Source organism: Protopterus annectens, chromosome 10.part0 (assembly GCF_019279795.1).
Source record: "Protopterus annectens isolate FY-2018-M chromosome 10.part0, PAN1.0, whole genome shotgun sequence".
NCBI lineage: Eukaryota > Metazoa > Chordata > Ceratodontiformes > Protopteridae > Protopterus > Protopterus annectens.
In genome coordinates, this window is record NC_056744.1 from 878,694,339 (window position 1) to 878,720,535 (window position 26,197).

General features: G+C 44.3%; 1 protein-coding gene across 1 annotated transcript in view; it reads left to right on the forward strand.

Annotated features, from left to right (window-relative positions):
• The window catches only part of RPL5 (ribosomal protein L5), a 363,001-nt gene that overhangs the window by 185,590 nt on the left and 151,214 nt on the right, over positions 1 to 26,197 (forward strand). The window contains exon 6 of the mRNA XM_044085678.1: positions 19,853 to 20,030. Coding sequence (XP_043941613.1) covers positions 19,853 to 20,030 — 178 coding nt within the window. The remainder of the gene's footprint in view (positions 1 to 19,852; positions 20,031 to 26,197) is intronic.

Sequence of the window (26,197 nt, forward strand, 5' to 3'; positions counted from 1 at the left end):
ACAGGCACAGTGATAAGAAGGCATGCATGGCTAAAGGAACAAGCTTTACCGGATCATGTTAAAGCTAAGTTGCTAGATGCTCCTATGGACAAGACAAGTTTGTTTGGTACACCTGCCCAGCAGGTTATGAAGAAAATGGAAGAAAAGGCAAAATCTGTTCAAACTGTTAAAGATTTCTTGCAGGTTCAACCCCAAGGTTTAGCAGGAACTGGCCTGCCAAAAATTGGTCCTTTCCTGACTCCACAAAATTTCAAAGGGGCAGGAATAGACGTTCCAGAGGCAGAAACCAATCCAGAGGAGGTGCCTACAGAGGACGACAGTGGCAAGGTAACAACAGAGGCACAGACACAGCCACTGCCACTACATCAGCACAACCACAGTGACTTAATCCTAAATCCGCCTACCAGGGAACAAATAGCAGCTCCTCTAGGCGGAAAGTTAACCTTATTTTCAAAGAACTGGCACTACATAACAAAAGACAAGTGGATTTTACAAACCATAGATCAAGGTTACGGTTTCACTTCCACACTTTACCAGTCAAAAGAGGAATGCCAAATCTACCTCCAAATCAAAAACAGAGGCTCTACGCCAGATAATGGAGTTAGCAAACATGAGAGCTGTGGAAAGAGTGCCAACAGCAGAACAAGGAAAGGGGTTCTACTCCAGACTATTCCTAGTTCCAAGAAAGGAAAAAGTTGGAGACCAATTCTCGACCTGTCCACCTTAAATACATACATCATTGTCCCAAAATTCAAAATGCTGACCCTACAGCAACTTCTTCCCATGCTGGGCAAGGAGTCTTGGCTGGTAACTCTAGATCTCAAGGAGGCATACCTGCACGTCCCCATTCGACCAATCTGCAGAAGATATCTCAGATTTCTTGCAGGATCAGAGCACTATCAATTCTCAGCATTGCCCTTTGGCTTATCTACTGCGCCCAGAGTATTCACAAAATGCCTGGCATCAGTAATCGCCATTGCAGACTACAGGGAATTCAAATTTACCCATACCTGGACGACTGCCTGCTACAAGGGGACAACAAAAGCAAGCTGACAACAGATTTACAAAGGGTCATTTACTTGCTACAAGGACTGGGATACACAGTCAATTTACAAAAGTCAAGGCTGATACCATCCCAAACAAGGACATTCTTGGGCTGAATTGGACACAGTACAACAAATGGCATTCCTGACTACAGAAAAACAAAAGAACTTCCTCTTTACTTCTTGGCACTAACAAAACTGAACAAGTTAACAGCAAGAAAAGTTCTGCAGGCCTTGGGCTTCATGGCATCATGCATAATCTTGGTCCCATTTGCCAGACTACATATGAGGAAACTACAGTGGTACCTAAAGAATTTATGGTCCCAACACAGACACAGTCTAGAAACAGAAATCCCACTAATTCCATGCTTAAAACAGGAGTTCCTATGGTGGGCTCAGGCATGCCAGTCAAACCCAGGCCTACCCTTTCGCAGATGTCAACCAAGCCAGACCATCACAACAGACGCTTCAGACCTATAATTTGTCCCACATGCTGGACAAATGCGTGCAAGGATTGTGGACACAGGATCAACTTCACCTGCACATCAATCTAAAAGAAATGCTGGCAGTAAAACTGGCAATCCAAAAGTTCAAACCATTTCTCAAAGAGGGCCAGTTGATGATAAGGACAGACAACACCACAGTCATGTGGTACATCAACAAACAGGGAGGCACTCATTCATACCCCCTATGCAGAATGACCTTGGAGCTGTGGACCCTGGCACTCAGCTACAACATTCAGTTACAGGCAATATTTGTACCGGGGAAAGACAATACTCTAGCAGACATATTAAGCAGAACCACTTCGGATGTCCACGAATGGAAGCTGCACCCGGACATCTTCAAGACCATCTCGAAGAAATGGGGAATGCCACAGATAGACCTATTCGCATCACCTCTCAATCACCAGCTCAAAAATTCTGCACAAGGACATTCCACCCACTAGCATGGAAAGTGGACTCACTCTCCTTCAACTGGAAAGGCCTAACAGCATATGCATTCCCACCTCTCCCTTTGATACACAAGGTACTACTAAAAATCAAGGAAGAACGTCCAAGGATAATCCTGATAGCTCCAAACTGGCCAAGACAACACTGGTATCCACTACTGAAGAGCATGTCTCGAACAATATGTGGCCAATACCCTGATGCCTTTGATGTTAACTCAGAACAACTACAGCATCATACATCCAAACCTAAAACGCTGCAACTGACTGCATGGAACATCACATAGCAGCAGCTAATCCAGAACTTTCCCAAAGAGTTAAAGACATTATTCTGAAGCACGCAGACCTTCAACAAGAAGGAACTATGCTGGAAAATGGAAAAGGTTTGTCATTTGGAGTACGGAAAGAGGAAAAGATGTGTCAAACATAGATATGCCTAACATTCTGGAGTATCTGGCGAACTTCTTCATTCAGGCCTGTCCTACTCCTCCATCAAGATACATGCATCAGCTATTTCAGCAGAATACAGCTTTGCTACACCTGTTTTTTCACCCTTTGCTCAGGCAGTTCCTCAGAGGAATCAAGAATGTAAAACCTCCAAGGAAACCACCATTACCAGCTTGGGATTTAAACTTTGTGCTAGAAAAGTTGACACTATCACCCTTTGAACCAGCAGCAACAGCAGACCTACAACACCTGTCATGGAAAACTGCTTTCCTACTGGCAATTACTTCAGCAAGGAGGGTTTCAGAACTACAGGCCTTAATGGCAGTGCAACCCTTCCTAATCTTCCACCAAGATAGAGTGTCCATGAGGACTAATCCTACATTTATGCCCAAGGTGGTATCCAGAGTGTCTTTAAACCAGGCAATCCACCTACCTACCTTCTTTCCAAACCCACAAAACAGAGGGGAAAGAATACTGCATACCTTGGATGTACATAGACAGCTACGCTACTACTTGGACAGAACAAAAAATAGCAGAAAGACTGACCAACTTTTTGTAGCCTATGCAACAGGAAGGGAAGGAAAAGCTATTTCCAAACAGACAATCTCCAAATGGATAGGAAATTGCATACGATACTGTTACTCCTTCCATGGAAAACCAATTCCACAGAACATAAGACCTCATTCTACAAGGGCAACAGCCACTACCACAGCCTTCTTACGAGGAGTGGCAACCAAAGACATTATTGAGGCGGCTACTTGGACCTCCGTGCATACATTTGCCAAGCACTATAATTTGCCTCTATATTCCAGATCCCGAGCAGGGTTTGCCACTGCTGTACTGCAAGGGATCCTAAACACACCATAATCTACTTTTATCCTCCTCCCCTAGTTGGCTATGGTATTCTACCCACTTGTTATGACTGCAGATGCATCCATGAAGGACATAGTACAGTTTTGTACCTACCATAAATGTAGATGTCCGAACTGGATAGCATCTGCAGTCAGGATTACCCTCCCTCCTTCCCCTCTGTGGTACTCCTAGGGTGTTTACCCTCCTAATAGCTAGCTGTTGGGGGGGAGTCTTTTATGGTGAATTTGTTTGTATATATGTACATATATGCTTATTGCTGTGTTTACCTCTATCTATTTGGAAACATTGGCATCTATCCAAAATTTTAGCCTGCAAGAGGGCTACTGGCATCTGGGGCAAGAAACACTGAGGAAAATGGCGTCGGCTGATGCCTTTATACCCGAAGACCAACAGAGATGACGTCGGGTGGAGTGCGGCATCAGCCGAAGCCGGACCCAGACTTTGGAATCCGGCCGACTGCAGGGCTGCCTGACGACAGGACAACCCACTTGTTATGACTGCAGATGCTATCCAGTTCGGACATCTACATTTATGGTAGGTACAAAACTGTACTTTGTCCTGCCTCAGGCAGCCCTTCGGTCGGCCGGATTCCAAAATCTGGGTCTGGCCTCGGCTGATGTCGCACTTTCCCCGACGTCAGAGCGTCTGGGGTATAAAAGCATCAGCCGACGCCATTTTCCTCAGTCTTTCTTGCCGCGCGGTGCCTGAAGCAGAAGCTGTGTTCGCAAGTGCCGGTCGGTCAGATCCAGTGAATTCAGCTACCGAAGACTTCGAAAAAAGCTAAGTACCCCGTTGTGGACTCTTTCTTGCCTCAGCCGATGTCAGACCAAGTAAATAATTGTTTAACTTGTGGGAAACAAATACCTCAAAAGGATTTCCATTCCTACTGCCTTCCTTGCTTAGGCCCAGACCACGACGTATCGACTTGTTTAGCCTGTGCTTCCTTCAACCGACGAACTCTTAGACGTCGGTCGGAGTTTGCAGAGGAATTTTTTGGAGACGCTTTTGCTTATAAAATGCCGTCGGAGACTCCGACTTCGCATATGGTCAAAAGCATGAGAAAGGACCGACACTCACGGCCCGCGGTTTCGGCTGAAACCACGGCTAGGCCTACCGCGAGTGTCTCTGTTTCGGCCGAAACCGAGTCCTCTGAGATTCCTTCTTCCGAAACCATACATCCGACCACCGAGGCCCGGGAGGCCCCGGCTGAGTCGGCTACAGAACTTCCTACCGAAACCAGTGTTCAGGAAATGTCCGACACCATACCTTTGGACACTTCTACTCCTGCACGTGGGGCAGCTAGGCCCCCTGCTTCCATGTCCATTAAGGCTTTTTCAAAGGCTAAAGCTGCCAAACTTTCTAAAGCTTTGCCTGCCAAAACTACCTCCCAGAGGCCTTTCTCTAGTTCTCAGATCCTCAGCCTTGCTGAGGACCTTATTTCCTTAATTAGGGGTTCACAACCTCACCCAGACAGGGCCTCTCACCCTCATCCAGACGAAAGGCCCAGGACTGACCCCTCTGACCCACACTCTTCAGATGATTCCACGGCTGGGTCTGAGTTGTCAGACCACCAGGAAGGGGCTTACTCTCCTTATGAGGATTCAGATGCTGAGGAATCTATCCCTTCGGCCTCCCCTCCTGAAGAGTTTTCCTTTGGTGAGACTCTACACTCCATGAGAGAGCATTTTCAAAGGCAAGGTCAGGATTTCTCTGATTCTAGAAAAAGATTAAGGACCTTTTTGCATTTGCCTCAACATAGGCCCTTAGCTATACCTCCTGTTCTGAATGTAATTGATGATGTGTACAATGATGTCAGTACAGCCCCTGATACTCTTCCTCCGGCCCCTGCCAAACCTGACAGACACTACAGTGTCCCGGATTCTCATTTCCATCTGTATAAAGCACTTTCTGCAGACCCAGAAACAATTTCTAAGGGCCCTAAAGGGGTTGTGGCCGCTACTGCCAAAAATCTTCTACCCTCTGAAAGAGAGTCTACAGCTTTAGAGAGATGGGGAAAGAAGGTGTATACTTCTGCAACTCTTTCTGTCAGGGCATTAAACTGACAATTTCATATGATACAGTACCAAGAGTATTTGTTAGATGAACTGAATAAGAAACTTTCTTCTCCTGAACCCCTAGACCGTAAATCCCTTCAGGATTTGGTACACAATTCACAACAGGTTAGTAATCGCTTCTTAAAATGTGGCTATGATGCACTGGAGGCTTCATTTAGATCAACTATGACTGGAGCAGTTATTCGTAGGCATGCCTGGCTGAAGGAACAATCTTTGCCAGACCATGTCAAAGCTAAACTCCTGGATGCTCCAATGGAGAAACAAAATTTATTTGGCTCCTCTGCTCAGGAGATCTTAAAAAAGTTTGAAGAAAAGGCAAAATCTGTGCAAACAGTTAAAGATTTCCTACAAGTACAACCACCGAGATTCAACAGAAACTGGCCTACTAAGAATTGGTCCTTTCCAGACTGACAGAGCCCAGAGAGGCAGGAACAGGTGCCCTAGAGGCAGAGGTCAATCTAAGGGCTCCTACAGAGGCAGTCAGTGGCAGCCTGCCAACCAGAGAAGTAGTGCAACAGCAACAACAACAACCACTACACCAGGACAGGCTCAATGACATAACTGTGATTCCGCCTACCAGGGAACAACTGGAAGCACCCTTGCGCGGAAAGCTGGCTTTATTCTCAAAAAACTGGCATTATATTACAAAGGATATATGGACACTGCAGATAATAGACAAAGGATACAGGTTCCACTTCCACACTTTGACAAAAAGAAGCGGAATGCCAAACCTTCCACCAAATCAGAGGGCAGAGGCTTTAACACAGATCAACAATTTACTTCAGATGAAAGCCATAGAAGAAGGTACCATGTTCAGAACAAGGCCAAGGATTTTACTCCAGACTATTCCTTGTACCAAGAAAAGAAAATCAATGGAGGCCTATTCTCGACCTGTCCGCACTGAATAATTATCTCATTGTGCCAAAATTCAAAATGCTGACCCTACAGCAACTTCTTCCCATGTTGGGCAAGGAGTCTTGGCTGGTGACTCTAGATCTCAAGGAGGCATACCTGCACGTCCCTATTCGACCAAGTTGCAGAAGACACCTCAGATTTCATGCAGGATCAGAGCATTATCATTTCTCAGCATTGCCCTTTGGCTTATCTACTGCGTCCAGAGTATTCACGAAATGCCTGGCATCAGTAATTGCACATTGCAGACTACAGGGAATTCAAATTTATCCATACCTGGACGACTGCCTAATACAAGCGGACAACAAGGGAAATTTGATAAACGACTTGGCCTATGCCATACACCTGCTACAGACCTTGGGATACACAGTCAACATCCAAAAGTCGAGACTAGTACCATCCCAAAGGATAACCTTTTTGGGTGCAGATCTGGACACAACCACCCAAATGGCCTTTCTCACAGAAGAAAAACAACTTCCAGATTACTTCATGATGCTGGCAAGACAAACTCAGCTTACTGCAAGGAAAATCCTGCAGGCCCTGGGTTACATGGCATCCTGCATAATTCTGATACCGCATGCCAGGCTGCATATGAGGAAATTACAATGGTACCTAAGGAGTGTATGGTCTCAACACAGTCACAGTTTAGAAACCATGATACCAATCATTCCATGCCTTCAAAAGGAATTCCTGTGGTGGGCTCAGGCCTGCCAGTCCAACAGAGAGTTGCCTTTCAACAAACCAAAACCAAGGCAGACCATCACCACGGACGCCTCAGACCGAGGATGGGGAGCACACATGGAGGGCATATGTATCCAAGGCCTATGGCTTCAAGGACAGCTAAGCATGCTCATAAACCAAAAGGAAATGCTGGCAGTGAAGCATGCAATCGAGGCATTCAAACCCTTCCTCCAACCAGGACACCTGTTAATAAGGACAGACAACACCACGGTCATGTGGTACATAAACGAGCAGGGAGGCACACACTCTTACCCACTATGCCGGATGGCTATGAATCTGTGGGAACTATGCCTGAATCTCAATATCCAACTACAGTCCCAATTCGTGCCAGGGAAAGAAAATACACTGGCGGACAGCTTAAGCAGAACTACCATGGATGCACACGAACGGATGCTGCACCCGGACGTCTTCCAACTCATAGCAAAGACATGGGGAATGCCAGAGATAGATCTGTTCGCCTCCCCACTCAACCATCAACTGAAGACATTCTGCTCAAGGACATACCACCCACAAGCTTGGAGGGTGGACTCTCTCTTTCAGCTGGAAAGCCCTAACAGTATATGCCTTCCCACCTCTCCCATTGATGTACAAGGTTCTACTGAAGATCAGGGAGGAACAGCCAAGAGTGATACTAATAGCTCCAGACTGGCCAAGGCAACACTGGTATCCATTATTGAGAAGCATGTCTCAGGCAAAATCATGGCCTCTCCCCCTATGGCCTCTTCTTCTGACGCAGAACAATTTCAAGACCCTGCATCCCAACTTGAAAACATTGCAGCTAACTGCCTGGAAAATTCCTTGAATCCAAATCCACCTGTTTTATCTCAGAGGGTGAAGGACATTATCTTGGAGGCTCGCAGGCCTTCCACAAGGAAGACATACTCAGCTAAATGGAAGAGATTTCTCATTTGGAGCACATCAAAAGGCTCAGATGTCACAGTGGCAAACATAACACATATCCTAGAATACTTAGCAGAACTGTTCCACAATGGCCTGTCCTATTCTTCCATTAAGATTCATGCTTCAGCAATTTCAGCAGAATACAATGTGGATCCACCTATCTTCTCGCACCCTCTCCTTAGACAATTTCTGAGAGGGATCAAAAATATTAAACCTCCAAGAAGACCCCCTCTACCTGCTCGGGATCTCAACTTTGTGCTGGAGAAACTGACACTTCCTCCTTTTGAACCAGCAGCATCAGCAGATCTACAGTTTCTGTCTTGGAAGACTGCATTCCTTCTGGCAATCACTTCAGCAAGAAGAGTATCTGAGTTACAAGCATTAATGGCAGTGCAGCCATTTCTTATTTTCCACCAGGACAGAGTTTCACTAAGAACCAATCCTACTTTTATGCCAAAGGTGGTATCTAGGGTATCCTTGAACCAAGCTATTCACTTGCCTACGTTCTTCCCTAATCCCCAGAATAGAGGGGAAAAACTTTTGCACACCCTGGATATACACAGACAACTACGCTACTACTTGGACAGAACAAAAACTAGCAGAAAATCTGACCAACTTTTTGTAGCATATGCTACTGGGGTGCAAGGAAGAGCAATTTCCAAACAGACAATTTCAAAATGGATAGGAAATTGTATTCGATTTTGCTACTCCTTTCATGGAAAGACAGTTCCTGAAAACATCAGGCCTCATTCCACAAGGGCCACGGCCACCACTACAGCCTTCCTACGAGGAGTGGCTACCAAGGACATTTTAGAAGCTGCTACTTGGAGCTCCGTGCATACATTTGCCAAGCATTACAATCTACCTTTATACTCCAGATCCAGAGCAGGTTTTGCTACTGCAGTCCTGCAGGGGATCTTAACTACACCATCCTTTTCTTAGTACCTCCTCCCCCAATTGGGTATGGTATTCTACCCATATGTTATGACTGCAGATGCATCCTTGAAGGACATAGCACAGATGTCCTTCAAGGATGCATCTGCAGTCCTAACAAATGGGTTGTCCTGCCTCAGGCAGCCCTTCGTTCGGCCGGATTCCAAAGTCTGGGTCTGGCCTCGGCTGATGTCGCACTTCACCCGACATCATAGCTGCTAGGGTATAAAGGCATCAGCCAACGCCTTTTTCCTCAGTCTTTCTTGCCGCGCGGTGCCCGAAGCAGAAGCTGTTCGCAAGTGCCGGTCGGTCAGATCCAGAGATTTCAGCTTACCGAAGACTTCTAAAAAGCTAAGTACCCCGTTGGGGACTCTTTCTTGCCTCAGCCGATGTCAGACAAAGTAAATAATTGTTTAACTTGTGGGAAACAAATACCTCATAAGGATTTCCACTCTTATTGCCTTCCTTGCTTAGGCCCAGACCACGACGTATCAGTCTGTTTAGCCTGTGCTTCCTTCAACCAACGGACTCTTAGACGTCGGTCGGAGTTTGCTGAAGAGTTTTTTGGCTCCACTTTTGCATATAAAATGCCGTCGGAGACTCCGACTACACATTTAGCTAAAAAAACGCAAAGAAAAGGACCGACACTCGTGGCCCGCGGTTTCGGCTGAAACCACGGTTAGGCCTACCGCGAGTGTCTTGGTTTCGGCTGAAACAGAGACCTCTGTTCTCCCTTCGGCCGAAAGCATGCCTCCGATTACCGAGGCCACACAGGCCATGGCTGAGTCGGCTACAGAAATTCCTGCTGAAGCAGGCACGCAAGAGTTGTCTGACACTTCCATTGGACATCTCTACTCCTGCACGTGGGGCAGCTAGACCCCCTGCTTCTATGTCTATCAAGGCCTTTTCCAGGGCTAAAGCAGCCAAACTTTCCAAGGCCTTACCTTCAAAAGCTCCCTCTCACAGGCCTATCTCTAGTTCCCAGATTCTCAGCCTTGCTGAGGACCTTATTTCTTTGATCAGGGGAGGACTGAACCCCCTGAACCTCTGTCCTCTGACTACTCCTCGGATGGTTCAGATGTATCGGACCATCAGGAAGGCCCGTACTCACCTTATGAGGATTTTGATGCAGAAGACTCCATTCCTTCTGCCTCACCTCCAGAGGAATTTTCTTTTGGGGAAACTCTACACTCTGAGGGAACACTTCCAGTGGCAGGGTCAGGATTTTTCTGATTCTAGGAAAAGGCTAAGGACTTTTTTACACTTACCACAGCATAGGCCTTTAGCCATTCCACCTGTACTTTCAGTTGTTGATGATGCATACAATGATGCCAGTACTGCCCCTGATTCTCTTCCCCCGGCCCCTGCAAAGCCTGACGGATACTACAGCGTCCCGGATTCTCACTACCACTTGTATAAAGCTCATGCTGCAGACCCAGAAACAATTTCTCAGGGCCCTAAAGGTGTTGCAGCTGCCTCTGCCAAAAACCCACTACCATCTGAAAGAGAATCTAGAGCATTAGAGAGATGGGGTAAAAAGGTTTATACATCTGCTACTCTTTCTGCCAGGGCTTTAAACTGTCAATTTCACATGATTCAGTACCAGGAATTTTTGTTAGATCAACTGAACAAAAAGCTGGCCTCTCCTGAACCTTTAGACCGCAAGTCCCTTCAGGATTTGGTACACAATTCTCAGCAGGTTAGTAATCATTTCTTAAAATGTGGCTATGATGCACTGGAGGCTTCATTTAGATCAGCTATGACTGGAGCAGTGATTCGGAGGCATGCCTGGTTAAAAGAACAATCCTTACCAGACCATGTTAAGTCTAAGCTCCTGGATGCCCCTATGGAAAAGCGAAGTTTGTTTGGCTCCCCTGCACAGGAGGTTCTAAAGAAAGTGGAAGAGAAAGCAAAATCTGTCCAAACAGTCAAGGATTTTTTGCAGGTCCAACCTCCAAGGTTTAGCAGAAATTGGCCTTCAAAGAATTGGTCCTTTCCAGACACCTCCAGATCACAGAGAGGCAGAAATAGACGTCCAAGAGGCAGAGGTCAGTCTAGGGGTGCCTACAGGGGTCGTCAGTGGCAACCTGCCAACCAAAGAAGTGCCGCCACAGATGCGACTGCAACCACTTCTACAGGACAAACACAATGAGTTTGCTCTGATTCCGCCTACCAGGGAACAACTGGAAGCACCCTTGGGCAGAAAGCTAGCCTTATTCTCAAGAAACTGGCATTGTATTACAGGAGACAAATGAACTTTACAAACAATAGACAAGGGCTACAGGTTTCACTTCCACACTGTACCAAAAAAGAGAGGAATGCCAAACCTTCCACCAAGCCAGACATCAGAGGCTCTAAAACATATCCGCAGTTTACTAAGGATGAGAGCAATAGAAAAGGTACCATCTATGGAACAAGGCCAAAGATTTTACTCCAGACTATTCCTTGTACCAAGAAAATAAAATCAATGGAGGCCTATTCTCGATTTGTCCGCACTGAACACATACCTCATTGTTCCAAAATTCAAAATGCTGACCCTACAGCAACTTCTTCCCATGTTGGGCAAGGAGTCTTGGCTGGTGACTCTAGATCTCAAGGAGGCATACCTGCATGTCCCTATACGACCAGATTGCAGAAGACACCTCAGATATCTTGCAGGATCAGAGCATTATCAATTCTCAGCATTGCCCTTTGGCTTATCTACTGTGCCCAGAGTATTCACAAAATGCCTGGCATCAGTTATTGCTCAATGCAGGCTTCAGGGAATTCAAATCTACCCATACCTGGACGACTGCCTAATACAAGCGGACAACAAGGCAAAATTAATAAAGGATTTGGCCAATGTCATACAACTGCTGCAAGCCTTTGGATACACAGTCAACATACAAAAATCAGGACTAGTGCCATCGCAAAGGATAACATTTTTGGGTGCAGAACTGGACACAATAACTCAGATGGCTTTTCTCACAGAGGAAAAACAAAAGCAACTACCAGTCTATTTCATGGCCTTAACAAGACAAAGTCAGCTTACTGCAAGGAAAGTCCTGCAGGCCCTGGGTTACATGGCATCCTGCATAATATTGATCCCACATGCCAGGCTGCATATGAGAAAGTTGCATTGGTACCTAAAGAATGTATGGTCTCAACACGGACACAGTTTAGAAGCCCAGATACCAATCATTCCATTCCTGAAAAAAGAATTCCTGTGGTGGGCTCAGGCCTGTCAGATAAACAGAGGACTGCCTTTCCACAAACCACATCCAAGACAGACCATCACCACGGATGCCTCAGACCTAGGCTGGGGGGCACACATGGAAGACAAGTGCATCCAAGGCCTATGGTCACAAGACCAGCTGAATCTACACATAAATCTAAAGGAGATGCTGGCAGTGAAACATGCAATCGAGGCATTCAGACCATTCATCCAGCAAGGACACCTGCTGATAAGGACAGACAATACCACAGTCATGTGGTACATCAACAAACAGGGAGGCACACATTCATACCCTCTATGCCGGACGGCAATGGACCTGTGGAACTTGGCCCTGAATCTCAACATCCAACTGCAGGCCAGATTTGTACCAGGAAAAGAGATTTCACTAGCAGACAGCTTAAGCAGGACTACCACGGATGCTCACGAATGGATGCTGCATCCGGATATTTTCAAAACCATAACAAAGAAATGGGGAAGGCCAGAGATAGACCTGTTTGCCTCCCCACACAACCACCAACTGAAGAAATTTTGCTCAAGAGTATACCACCCACTTGCCTGGAGGGTGGACTCCCTTTCTTTCAGCTGGAAGGACCTGACAGTATATGCCTTTCCACCTCTTCCTTTGATGTACAAAGTTCTACTGAAGATCAGAGAGGAACAGCCAAAGGTAATTCTGATAGCTCCAGACTGGCCAAGGCAACATTGGTACCCGCTACTGAGAAGCATGTCTCGGACGCATTCATGGCATCTACCTCTATGTCCTTTACTTCTAACGCAGAACAATTACAAGACCCTGCATCCAAACTTAAAAACACTACAGCTAACTGCTTGGAAAATTGCATAAAACAAAACCAACTTGATTTATCTCGGAGGGTCAAGGACATTATTCTGGAGGCTCGCAGGCCTTCCACAAGAAAAACATGTTCAGCCAAATGGAAAAGATTCCTCATTTGGCGTGCAAAAAAGGGGGAAAATGTCACACTAGCAAACCTAGCACACATCCTGGAATACTTAGCAGAACTGTTCCACAATGGCCTGTCCTATTCTTCCATTAAGATACATGCATCAGCAATTTCAGCAGAGTACAACATGGATCCTCCGGTCTTCTCTCATCCTCTCCTCAGACAATTTTTGAGAGGGATCAAAAATGTAAAGCCTCCAAGAAAACCACCTTTACCTGCATGGGATCTCAATTTTGTGCTAGAAAAGTTAACACTTCCCCCTTTTGAACCAGCAGCAACAGCAGACTTACAGTTCTTATCTTGGAAAACTGCTTTCCTGCTAGCAATCACTTCAGCAAGAAGGGTATCTGAGTTACAGGCATTAATGGCAGTGCAGCCTTTCCTTATCTTCCGTCAGGATAGAGTGTCTCTGAGAACCAATCCTACTTTTATGCCAAAGGTGGTATCCAGGGTATCCTTGAACCAAGCCATACATTTACCTACATTCTTCCCCAACCCACAGAACAGGGGGGAAAAACTACTACACCCCTTGGATGTACACAGACAACTGCGCTACTATCTGGACAGAACCAAGAACAGCAGAAAAACTGACCAGCTTCTGGTAGCATATGCAACAAGAGTGCAAGGAAAAGCAATTTCAAAACGGACAATTTCAAAATGGATAGGAAATTGCATTTGATTCTGCTACTCATTTCATGGAAAGACAACTCCTGAAAATATCAGGCCTCACTCCACAAGAGCTACAGCCACCACTACAGCTTTCCTACGAGGAGTGGCTACCAAAGACATTCTAGAAGCTGCTACTTGGAGCTCCATGCATACATTTGCCAAGCATTATAATCCTCCTTTATACTCCAGATCCCGAGCAGGTTTTGCAACTGCTGTTTTACAAGGGATCCTAACTACACCATCATTATCTTAGTGCCTCCTCCCCCAGATTAGCTATGGTATTCTACCCATTTGTTAGGATTGCAGATGCATCCTTGAAGGACATAGTACAGTTTTGTACCTACCATAAATGTAGATGTCCGATAGGTATGCATCTGCAGTCAGGATTACCCACCCTCCTTCCCCTCTGTGGTATTCCTAGGGTACTTACCCCTCTTTTAGCTAGCTGGGGGAATCTATTATGGTGTATTTGTTTGTTTATACATGTATATAATTTTGCAGTTGTTTGGAACTTTTCAGCATTTATCCAAATTTAGCCTTCCTAGAGGGCACCTGGCATCTGGGGCAAGAAAAACTGAGGAAAATGGCGTCGGCTGAAGCTTTTATACCCCAGACGCTCTGACGTCGATGAAAGTGCGACACCAGCCGAGGCCAGACCCAGACTTTGGAATCCGGCCGACCGAAGGGCTGCCTGAGGCAGGACAACCCATATGTTATGACTGCAGATGCATACCTATCGGACATCTACATTTATGGTAGGTACAAAACTGTACTTTATCTTTAGTGTCTTTAGCGATTTTTCTCTCAAAGTTGGTCTTGGATGTTTTTATGAGTGAAAGTAGTTTTTTGCTAGTGCTGGTCAGAGATGCCTTCCCTTAATGGGATTTTGCTCTGTCTTGCAGTAGCTTCCTTCTTTTGTTATACAGTTTGTTTATGGCTGGGGTCCACCAAACAGGACGCCTGCCCTTGGTTGAGAGGGTCTTGGTTTTATTTGGGATTGAATGATCCATGCATTCTTGGAGATGTCCGTTTAAAGCATTTGTGAAGGATTCAGCATTGTGGGATGTGGTTTCCTCTGGCCCAGGGGGCTTAAAGGATACCATCTCAGTCTTGAGAAGTGTAAAGTCGGCCTTTGAGAAATTTCTCACTGTAGTCTTTTGTGCTGGGGGTGGAGGAGGGATATGAATATCCAGGGTGATTAGTTTGTGGTCAGATATCACTAGTGAGGGGTATACTTACGGTGTGGAGCATTTTGTCCCCATGTTTGTGATGATCAGGTCTAGTATATTTTCTCCCCTTGTGGGAGAGGTGATGAGCTGTTCCATTGCATTCGAGTTAATGAATTCCAGGAACCTTTGGGCTAGGGTGTTAGGGCTAGAATAATGCACCCAGTCTATGTTAGGGTAGTTGAAGTCTCCCAATATGATGGTATTTGATGAGACATTCATATCCTCCAATGTCTTCAGGAAGGCTGAATGGGGTTCCTGAGATTGGGATGGTGGTCTGTAATATGCTACCAGTTGTGTAGCAGTTTTGCCTACGGTTAGTAGCGCCTGGATGGTCTCTGATGCTTCATGTGTTGCCACTAACCTGGAGGTGTGGGTGTCCTTGATGAATATGGACACTCCCCCTCCCTTTGTGGTTCGGCCCGAGTTCTGGGGCCGAAATGCATGATACGAAGTATAGCCTGGTAGAGCTGGGGTGCTCTCAGGAGCCTTGAACCAGGTTTCAGTTACTGCACAGACATCGATGCTCTCCATACTGAGGAGTGCTTCGAGAGCTTGCATCTTGAAGATTTAGACTTCTGGCATTGAGCAGCATTGCCCTTAGTTTTTTTTCCATTTTCTGTTTTATAAGGAGGTGGGTTTGTTATTTGAGCCTTGCCTAAAAAAGGCACTATGGGGGTGGCAAGAGCCTTAGCCAATATCCGGAAGCCCAGTGGTGACAGGTGCAAGCCATCCCTTGCGAAGCAGCGTGGCTTGTCCAGCATGTCATCCCAAGCAGACACATTGGATCCCCCTAGAATGGCATCGGTAATTGAGCCAATTATTAAAGCTGATCATCTTGTCCTTGTATTGTGGCATCATTCTTGGTGAGGGCAAGATGCTGGTCAGGGTCATACCAGCCTGGGCTACATAATTAGAGAGCTCCTCTGTCTCTTCATGTAGTCCAGGGAGGTACGTCTCCGGTCATTAACGCCGGCATGGACAATGACTGAGTCGTATTTGTACTTGCTTTGGAGTGACCTGAGTGCATGTGTTATGTGGCGGATCCTAGCTCCCGACAGGCAGCTCACCGTTACCCTCTCCTTGTTCAGCCTGGTAAGCAGAACGTCAGTGTGTCTGTCTATAGAGTCACCAATTACTAGTGTATCAGGCATGGTGTTTGGCCTTAAGGGCTGTGATTGTTTGACACACACTGCTTTATTGAAGTATGTGTTTCATGTGTTATGTTTTGAGGTGGTGGATTTCTTGGTGTCTGCTTCGGGAGCCTTTGTTGTTTTGGTAAGTTTTTTTATTAGAGCCTCAGAGTATGTCTTTGTGTTATGTGTTTGGTTTGCAATTGTGGGACTGTTTGCTGTGTGTGTGGTTACCTGTTCCTCCTGTCTGGTCTTGCCAGTCCTGAGTTGAGCGAGTTCAGCCTCCAGTTTGGCTATATAGTTGCATCTCTCACATGTATTTGTGTTTGTTGGGAGGAGGAGAGGGTTGTCTGTGTGCATAAGACAATTGTAGCATTGTCTCAAGATTCCCAGATTAACCACCTGAACCGGAGATGATGCCAGTGATCCACCACTCGACATGCTAGAATAGTATAAGGGAGTGCTGTGCCTTTAAGGGAAGTGGGTATTCACAGGGGTGGTAGGTGGATGTAGTGCTTACTTTGGTTTGAGAGTGCTTACTTTGAAGAGAGGTTTTGAGAACAAGTGCTAGGTTTATAATATAGCGAGTAGACTGATAATTCTAAGAGTAGAGCTTACTTAAGGGAAAATTTGAAGAGCAGACTTGGAGCCAGAAAAAGTTTAACCGGCCACAGCCCAGAATACAGCAAAGCCTGTATACTGGTCTAAACTAGTCGAGGAAAGGCGGGAAAACAAGGATTTTTTTTGTTTTTGTGTTAGAAAGTACACAGAAATGCAGGAAACAGTAATAAATCAGTTACACAGGCTAGCACACCTTAGTGGGCAGCCTCAACAGTTAAATTTAACAAACAAACTTTCGACTAATTTTCGACCAAATGTAACTTTAAGTGCAGATAATATATAATGCAACAAACAGCTAAAAAAACAGTTTAAGCTTGTTCAAAGTAAGCAAGAGAAGGTATTTTAGGTAAAAAAAAAAAAAAAAAAAACAGCAAACAATGCTTAAATCAGGAAAGTGGTCGCTTTTTTCAGTTCTCTGTTGCTAGGACCACTCTGCAGGACCACGAGCTGTTTGAGTAGTATAGCCAGAAAAAATCTGACCAGCTGCTAGTTGGCTTTGCTGCAGGGGCAGAGGGGAAGGCCATTTCAAAGCAAACCATTTCTAAATGGATAGCCCATTGCATTCATTTCTGCTACAAGCACCATGGAAAACCTACCCCAGAGGGGATAAGATCACATTCCACCAGGGCTGCATCTACCTCTGCAGCCTTTCTCAGAGGGGTCCCTACCAGAGACATCCTAGAAGCTGCTACCTGGAGCTCTGTTCATACCTTCACCAAGCATTTACCACATGCCTATTTTTTCTAAATCCAGAGCTGGTTTTGCCACTGCAGTATTACAGGGCTTAATAGGCTGGTCCTACTGCTCTCCAACTTCCTCCTCCCTTCCTTAGCTTTGGGAATCCACCCAAATGTAATGACTGCAACAGTGAAAACACTAAGAACATGGTACAGTTGTGTACACTTGCCGTAAATGTAGATGTTAGAGTGTATTCACTGGTGGAGATCTGGTTACCCTCCCTCCAGCCCCAGACTTCCCTTGGCGCTCTACCTTTTCTTCTTGTTTGGTGTATTTGAGCTTTCTGGGAGGTGTAACAACATGTAATTGCTTCCCATTATGGGGGCACCTTGCATCTGGGGCAAGAAAAACTGATGTAATGGTGTCAGCTGCATGGTTTATACCCCTGACTATCTGACATCATGGAAGGAGGGACAGCGTCCAATGCAGGAATCCAAAACTCTGGTATTCAGTCCAGCTGAGGGCTACCTGCAGGCAGATAACCCAAATGTAATGACTGCAACAGTGAATACAATCTAACATCTACATTTATGTTAAGTGTACGCAACTATACTTTTTTGGTTTTGAGAGTTGCTGGAAAAATAGGTCTGATTAATGCTGTACCCTATGCGATTTGTTTGGTCTGACTTATCAGGTTGAGGGGAGAGAGAATGTATTCTCATCTTCCTTTTTAAAACTCATACCGTAAGGTATGTTTTTGTGGTGGGCAATGAAGTGCAACGCATGAAATTGTACTGTATTTCTTGGAGATTTTTTTTTGCTGGCTGCTTGAGTTCCAGTTAACCGAGAGTTTACTGTGTCGGAAAAGCACTCTAACCATTACTGATTTTGAAGTAAGTCTATCACAAATGAATAAGAGCTGTTTTGTCTGAATTTTTGAGTGTGATATTCAGGAATAGTAGTCTGAGATCTGGCAGTTGTGTAAGGGCTTTGGTTTTGATCATTTAACAAAGCCATACTATTCAACTAGTTTGTGTTGAAGGAAAGCTTTAGATTTAATATAAAGGTCATTCAGTGGTGGATGGCAGTGCGTTGCTTTTAGAAGCCAATTTGCCACCTTGACTAACTTGTAACTAAATGGAGAGAGAGTAGAGTCTAAAATGAGTCAAAGTAGCAGTAGTCTGCTTTATTGGATGATGCTGCAGTAGAATTATTTGCATCGGTATGACAGGCCCAGTGATGGCCTTTTTAGGGTTGCTAGAAATTAAAACAATTCGGGTAACTGTTAAGTTCTGAATCCAATATTAGGATATGATATGGTATAGCATTCTTTGCAGTTAAAAGGTGGCGTTTTTTTTTTCTGTAATACTATTTATTTGTTCACATTGAGCTAATAGCAATTCTGTATACTTTTACTGGATGTGAAGACAAGTTTGAATATCCAGGATTTTGTATGCTGCTGAACTCTTTTTTTAAAGTGAGTGGCTTCCTTTGATGTAATTGTGATTTTGAATTTTTGGTATTCAGAAGTTGTTTAAGCAGCTTACATGTGAATTGGGTTAATTACGTTGAACAGATGATGTTCCACACTTCATTGTTTCAGGTGCTGGCAGTTGTGAATGATTTGGTATGTTTAAAAAAAAAAAAAAAAAAAAGGTTGAGAACCATTTAAAAAATTTACTCTCATGGAGAAAATATTTTACAGGGGTCTGCTTGCTGCATGTCTTTAACATTCACAGTGCTATGTTAATCTTGTTTTCAAGCTTTCCACTACTAAGTTTTTCTTACTGTCTAGGTAGTTATGTCACTTTTTTAGTTCCGTGTGTCATACTTGTGGTCTGAATTTGCTTAAGTTTTTCTGACTAATGTGAGGAATACTGCTCAGTTAAATGTGATTGTGCTAAATACTGCTGCTGTAATGGAACAAATCTTAGTGTTCTTAAAACATGAATCAAAATTATTGATAGTTAATAGTGGCAGAATAACAACATTTGAAATGTGCTGTAGACTTTGTTTACCATAGCCTAGTATGTATGCCCAAGGTTCGGGTGTATACAGACATGTATGGATTCATTTGTAGGTGTTTGATTATCCCTTAAAATCACCAGATGTCTGTCCGTGGCTTAATGGTTGTCACATTGATTTTAGCGTACTGTAACTGGTCTTTGTAAGAGTGTATAATTTGATAAATTTCATCAGTTTAGAAAATTTTAGTTGTGCATACCATTATAGGCTGAGGATTTTTGCCATCTTGTTGTGGTTCATTTAGATTAAAAAGTGTGGCATACAGCACTGACTGCCTCCCTTAATTGCTTGCCAGTGATTTCCGTTTCTTAATGGAGTGTACATGGATACATATTTTTCACAATAACTTTGAGGTAGCCGAGTGCCAAGTCTCAGGCAAGAAAGTAATTGCAGAATCAGATATTTGTATTACCTGAAACTTTAGCATTTTGAAAGGTTGTTTTTGTTCTCTTAGCACCAAGCGCTTCCCTGGATATGATTCAGAGAGCAAAGAGTTCAATGCAGAGGCCCATCGCAAACATATCATGGGTATAAACATTGCTGACTACATGCGTTATTTGATGGAGGAAGATGAGGACGCATATAAAAAGCAGTTTTCTCAGTATATCAAAAATGGCGTTACGCCTGACATGGTAAGAATTTTTCTTCCCACACAAGTACAGTTTTTAATCTGTGACTTTGACTGCTGTCATTAAACGAGTGTGCCAGAGCAGCGAGCAGTATGACGTTTGAGCAGCAAGCAGTATGAAGTTTACATTTGTAAGTCAGTTGATCACTACCCTCCTCTCTTGTGCATATTTGTGTTTAACTATCTGCCAGTGAACTTTTGTCGATCAAATATACACAGCAGTGCAAGCTGAATAAAATTGTTGGTTTGGTCCCTGTGGAAGACGCAACAGTGAACACCGTTTGAATGACAATAAGACTAATGCGTATACAATAATTTAAAATATTAACACAAATTGCCACAGTTAGGAAGACACTAGACATCATTGTACTAGTAGGTATTGCAAGACTATGACTTCACATTGTGATTCCTTAGAATATTGCACTTAGTCAGTTGTAGTATGATGCATTCTGATCATATTGCACATGTATGGAGTGGTGACTCACTCCTGACTATTGCACCTTCAGTAAGTAATAGCATAAGAAATCAGGCCAACTGCACCAGTTATTGAAGCAATTTGCCAAAATGTGTACTATAGCTGATGCTGCATAGCAAGAGGCATATCGGTCTAAAAATTTGCTGTCATGCTTAGCATTCAAGTTGAGCAGCCTTTTTGATAGAGGGAAGAAGCTCTTGTTCAGTTTAGATGTTTTGCAGTGTAAGCTGAAGTACCACCTGCCTAAGGGAAGGAGGAAGTGCATGGCGTGGGCAAGGTGAATGAGATTGTTTATCTCCCTAGACCTACCACACTGTTTCACTACTGTGTGCATCTGTGTTTTGTATATAATCTGTACACCCACAGGTTCATTAGAGCCAGGAGTAACCTGTAAATTAAGTCTAAGAACAATATACATCCCTAAGCTACTTGGGTTTTACTGTTAGTGATGGAGATTTCATGGTCACATGACAAGCATCCCATTACTGTTTGGTCAAATTACCATTTGTTTAGAAAATTTTTATCTGTAGTGAAGAAGTTCTATACTCATGGATGGCCATGGAAGTTGGGCCAAACAGAAAATAGTGTTTTTAACATGTTAGAATTGTGGAATGCATTATAAAGTATTGGAATCTTTGTAATAGCATCTCTACCGTATTGCTTTTGTTGATGCTTTATGTATTTGCTTAGTAACTTTGCTCTTGGTCCATGTTATCATACTGTGGGTACTGGGTTAGGGAGACTCTGGTCACCTGATAAATACTGGAGTGAGTTTCTACTTGAGAAAGTAGTGTTCTGTTCCATAAAAATGAAGTGTTTGTGTAAATTCTTAAGCCAGCCCGCTTTGTGAGTTTGGTAATAAGTGACGTGGACTAATAACTACTGCTTAGCCTATGCTGTGCAATGGAGATTAAAAAGATGCATGTCAGGTTTATGGTGTGTGAATTATTTTAAAAAAATTCTTTAAAATCCGCATTAAAACTGCAGATTTGCTTGCTTAACTGTCTACAATGTAATATGTGTGTGTGTGTGTGTGTGTGTGTGTGTGTGTGTGTGTGTGTGTGTATGTGTGTGTATATGTGTATATATATATATATATATATATATATATATATATATATATATATATATATATATGTATATAAATTAGCAGACCGGAACTGCCTATAGAAGCATTTAGAAAAGCAGTACTGTGGTCTGTCTTTGTTTGTACTCCATATTTTATAACCACACATTGCAGGTGATTGCCAGGCGTTGACTGGCTGTCAGTTAAGTGATCATTGTGAGGTGGTTATTGCTGCAGCTTGATAGAACCATGGACACTGTCTAATGTCTTGAGCGATGCAACATGTCAGTGGCTGAAACTGTGTAGCATGCTTTCATTTGGTGTTGGAACATTGGAAGGCTGTGGATTATATTCCCAGTCTAGGATTAAATTTTATTTTATTGGCACAGTGGATTAAGGCTATGGTGCATTTAAAAATTGCTTCCTGTACTGCATGGTTCAGTTCCCTCTGCCTCAGTTGGCCTGCTATTTGACCTTGAGCAAGTTACAAAACCAAGACAGTGTTTTGGAGTAATTGGGCTAGACTTATTTAGTGGTCTCCATGCCTAGTAACTACCTATGAACATGTAAGTTAAAATTTACTGTGATGTGATATTGGGTTTCTTTATAACCTAGCATAACAATGTACAGGTGGCTGCCTTAAGGTGGGGTGCAGTGCAAGTAGGAAGATTTTGTGTGTGCAAATGCAGAACATTTGTGATCTGGCTCGAGTAGGGTGCGTTAGTCTTAATGATTAATTTCATTGTGCAGTTTCCCTCTGCTTTAAAGTGAAGGTAAAATGGTTTAAGTGATTTTTAGTATGAAACTATTGTTGCTTACTGTGTGTGTGTGTGAGCGGGGGTGTATAATTATCAAAGAGCAACAGGTTAAAATGTGATCTGATGTCTTTTTTTTAGTTTGTTCCCGAAATGATTGCATGTCTGATGCAACTCTGGATCCATCATCGTCCACTTGATAGACTGTAAGCTCTGTAGCTTGAGCTCCTCTCCTTACCCACAGTCCCCCGACTACTCCTGAGATATCTCAGATCTCATTTGCTGCTTTTGTGAGAAGATGTGATCAGCATTAGCTCGAGCAGGTTAATTTAAATTAGTGCATTTTTTTGTTTTTTCTGTACAGTTTTCTGTATTTCTCTCTTTTCCGTAGAATAATACCTTTCTATTCCTTTTCTATAACAAAAAAAAAATAGTATATATTTATCTTTTTCTCATCTTGTTGGAGTTTGTGTTTGGGCCTTAAGCATTTGCTCGTGTTATGGCATTCCCTGTGGTACTTGTATTAACATTGTTGGTATTTCTACTCCCTTTACTTGTAATTGGGTATTTATAGATGTCCTTCAAGGATGCATCTGCAGTCATAACATATGGGTTGTCCTGTCTCAGGCAGCCCTTCGGTCGGCCGGATTCCAAAGTCTGGGTCTGGCCTCGGCTGATGTCGCACTTTCCCCGACGTCAGAGCTTCTGGGGTATAAAGGCATCAGCCAACGCCATTTTCCTCAGTCTTTCTTGCCGCGCGGTGCCCGAAGCAGAAGCTGTTCGCAAGTGCCGGTCAGTCAGATCCAGAGATTTCAGCTACCGAAGACTTCGAAAAAAGCTAAGTACCCCGTTGGGGACTCTTTCTTGCCTCAGCCGACGTCAGACAAAGTAAATAATTGTTTAACTTGTGGGAAACAAATACCTCATAAGGATTTCCATTCTTACTGCCTTCCTTGCTTAGGCCCAGACCACGACGTATCAGCTTGTTTAGCCTGTGCCTCCTTTAACCGACGGACTTTTAGACGTCGGTCGGAGTTTGCAGAAGAATTTTTCTTATCCGCTTTTGCATATAAAATGCCGTCGGAGACTCTGACTACGCATATGGCCAAAAAATGCAGGGAAAAGGACCGACACTCGCGGCCCGCGGTTTCGGCTAAAACCACGGTTAGGCCTACTGTGAGTGTCTCTGTTTCGACTGAAACAGAGTCCTCGGTTCTTACTATGACCGAAACCATACCTCTGACAACAGAGGCCAGAGAGGTTCCCGGCTGAGTCTGCTTCAGAAATCCCTACCGAAGCTAGCGCTCAAGAATTGTCCGACACCATTCCATTGAACATTTCTACTCCTGCACGTGGGGCAGCTAGGCCCCCAGCTTCTATGTCTATTAAGGCCTTCTCCAGGGCTAAAGCTGCCAAACTTTCAAAAGCTTTACCTGCCAAATCTACTTCACAGAGGCCTTCCTCAAGTTCTCAGATTCTCAGTCTTGCTGAGGACCTTATATCCTTAATTAGGGATTCCCAACCTCACCCAGACAGGGCCTCCCAAGCTCCACCTGACAAAAGGCCTAGGACTGAACCCTCTGATTACTCCTCGGATGGATCTGATTTGTCAGACCATCAGGAAGGGGCCTATTCGCCTTATGAGGATTCAGATGCAGAAGACTCTATCCCTTCGGCCTCCCCTCCTGAAGAATTTTCCTTTGGGGAGACTTTGCACTCAATGAGGGAACACTTTCAATGGCAGGGTCAGGATTTTTCTGATTCTAGAAAAAGATTAAGGACATTTTTACATTTGCCCCAGCATAGGCCCTTAGCCATACCACCAGTGCTAACTGTAATTGATGATGTGTATAATGATGTCAGTTCTGCACCTGATTCTCTTCCCCCGGCCCCTGCCAAACCTGACAGATATTCCAGGGTCCCTGATTCTCACTTCCACCTGTATAAAGCCCATGCAGCAGACCCAGAAACTATTTCTCAGGGCCCAAAAGGTGTTGCAGCTGCCACTGCCAAAAATCCCCTACCCTCTGAAAGAGAGTCTAGAGCATTAGAGAGATGGGGTAAAAAGGTTTATACAACTGCTACTCTTTCTGCCAGGGCATTAAACTGTCAATTCCATATGATACAGTACCAAGAATATTTGTTAGATCAGCTGAATAAAAAGCTTTCTTCTCCTGAACCTTTAGACCGTAAATCCCTTCAGGATTTGGTACACAACTCTCAGCAGGTCAGTAATCATTTCTTAAAACGTGGCTATGATGCACTGGAGGCTTCATTTAGATCAGCTATGACTGGGGCGATAATTCGTAGGCATGCCTGTCTAAAGAGCAATCCTTGCCAGACCATGTCAAGGCTAAACTCCTAGATGCTCCAATGGAGAAACAAAGTTTATTTGGCTCCCCTGCACAGGAGATTCTAAAGAAAGTGGAAGAAAAAGCAATATCTGTGCAAACAGTAAAGGAATTTCTGCAGGTCCAACCTCCGAGGTTCAGCAGAAACTGGCCTTCAAAGAATTGGTCCTTTCCAGACACCTCCAGAGCACAGAGGGGCAGGAATAGACGCCCTAGAGGCAGAGGTCAATCAAAGGGTGCCTACAGGGGCCGTCAGTGGCAGCTTGCCAACCAGAGGAGTAGTGCCACAGCTGCAACTACAACCACTACCACAGGACAGACACAATGACTTGACTCTGATTCCGCCTACCAGGGAACAACTGGAAGCTCCCTTGGGCGGAAAGCTGGCTTTATTCTCAAAAAACTGGCATTGCATTACAAAGGACACATGGACATTGCAAACAATAGACAAAGGATACAGGTTTCACTTCCACACTTTACCAAAAAGGAGCGGAATGCCAAATCTTCCACCAAACCAGAAGCCAGAGGCTTAAAGACAAATCAACAATTTACTTCAGATGAAAGCGATAGAAAGAGTACCATCTATGGAACAAGGCCAAGGATTTTACTCCAGACTATTCCTTGTACCAAGAAAAGAAAACCAATGGAGGCGTATTCTCGACTTGTCCGCACTGAACACATATCTCATTGTGCCAAAGTTCAAAATGCTGACCCTACAGCAACTTCTTCCCATATTGGGCAAGGAGTCTTGGCTGGTGACTCTAGATCTCAAGGAGGCATACCTGCACGTCCCTGTCCGACCAGATTGCAGAAGTCACCTCAGATTTCTTGCAGGATCAGAGCATTATCAATTCTCAGCATTACCCTTGGCTTATCTACTGCGCCCAGAGTATTCACGAAATGCCTGGCATCAGTAATTGCACATTGCAGACTTCAGGGAATTCAAATCTACTCCTACCTGGACGACTGCCTAATACAAGCGGACAGCAAGACAAAATTGCTAAAGGATTTGGCCTATGTCATACACCTGTTACAGGCCTTGGGATACACAGTCAACATCCAAAAGTCAAGACTAGTGCCATCCCAAAGGATAACCTTTTTGGGTGCGGATCTGGACACACTAACTCAGATGGCTTTTTTCACAGAAGAAAAACAAAAACAACTTCCAGATTACATCATGACTTTGACGAGACAAGCTCAGCTTACTGCAAGGAAAGTCCTGCAGGCCCTGGGTTACATGGCATCCTGCATAATCTTGATCCCGCAAGCCAGGCTGCATATGAGGAAATTACAATGGTACCTAAGGAATGTATGGTCTCAACACAGGCACAGTCTAGAAACCATGATACCAATCATTCCATGCCTTCAAAAGGAATTCCTGTGGTGGGCTCAGGCCTGCCAGTCCAACAGAGGGTTGCTTTTCAACAAACCAAAACCAAGGCAGACCATCACCACGGACGCCTCAGATCTAGGATGGGGAGCACACATGGAGGACAAATGTATCCAAGGCCTATGGTCTCAAGG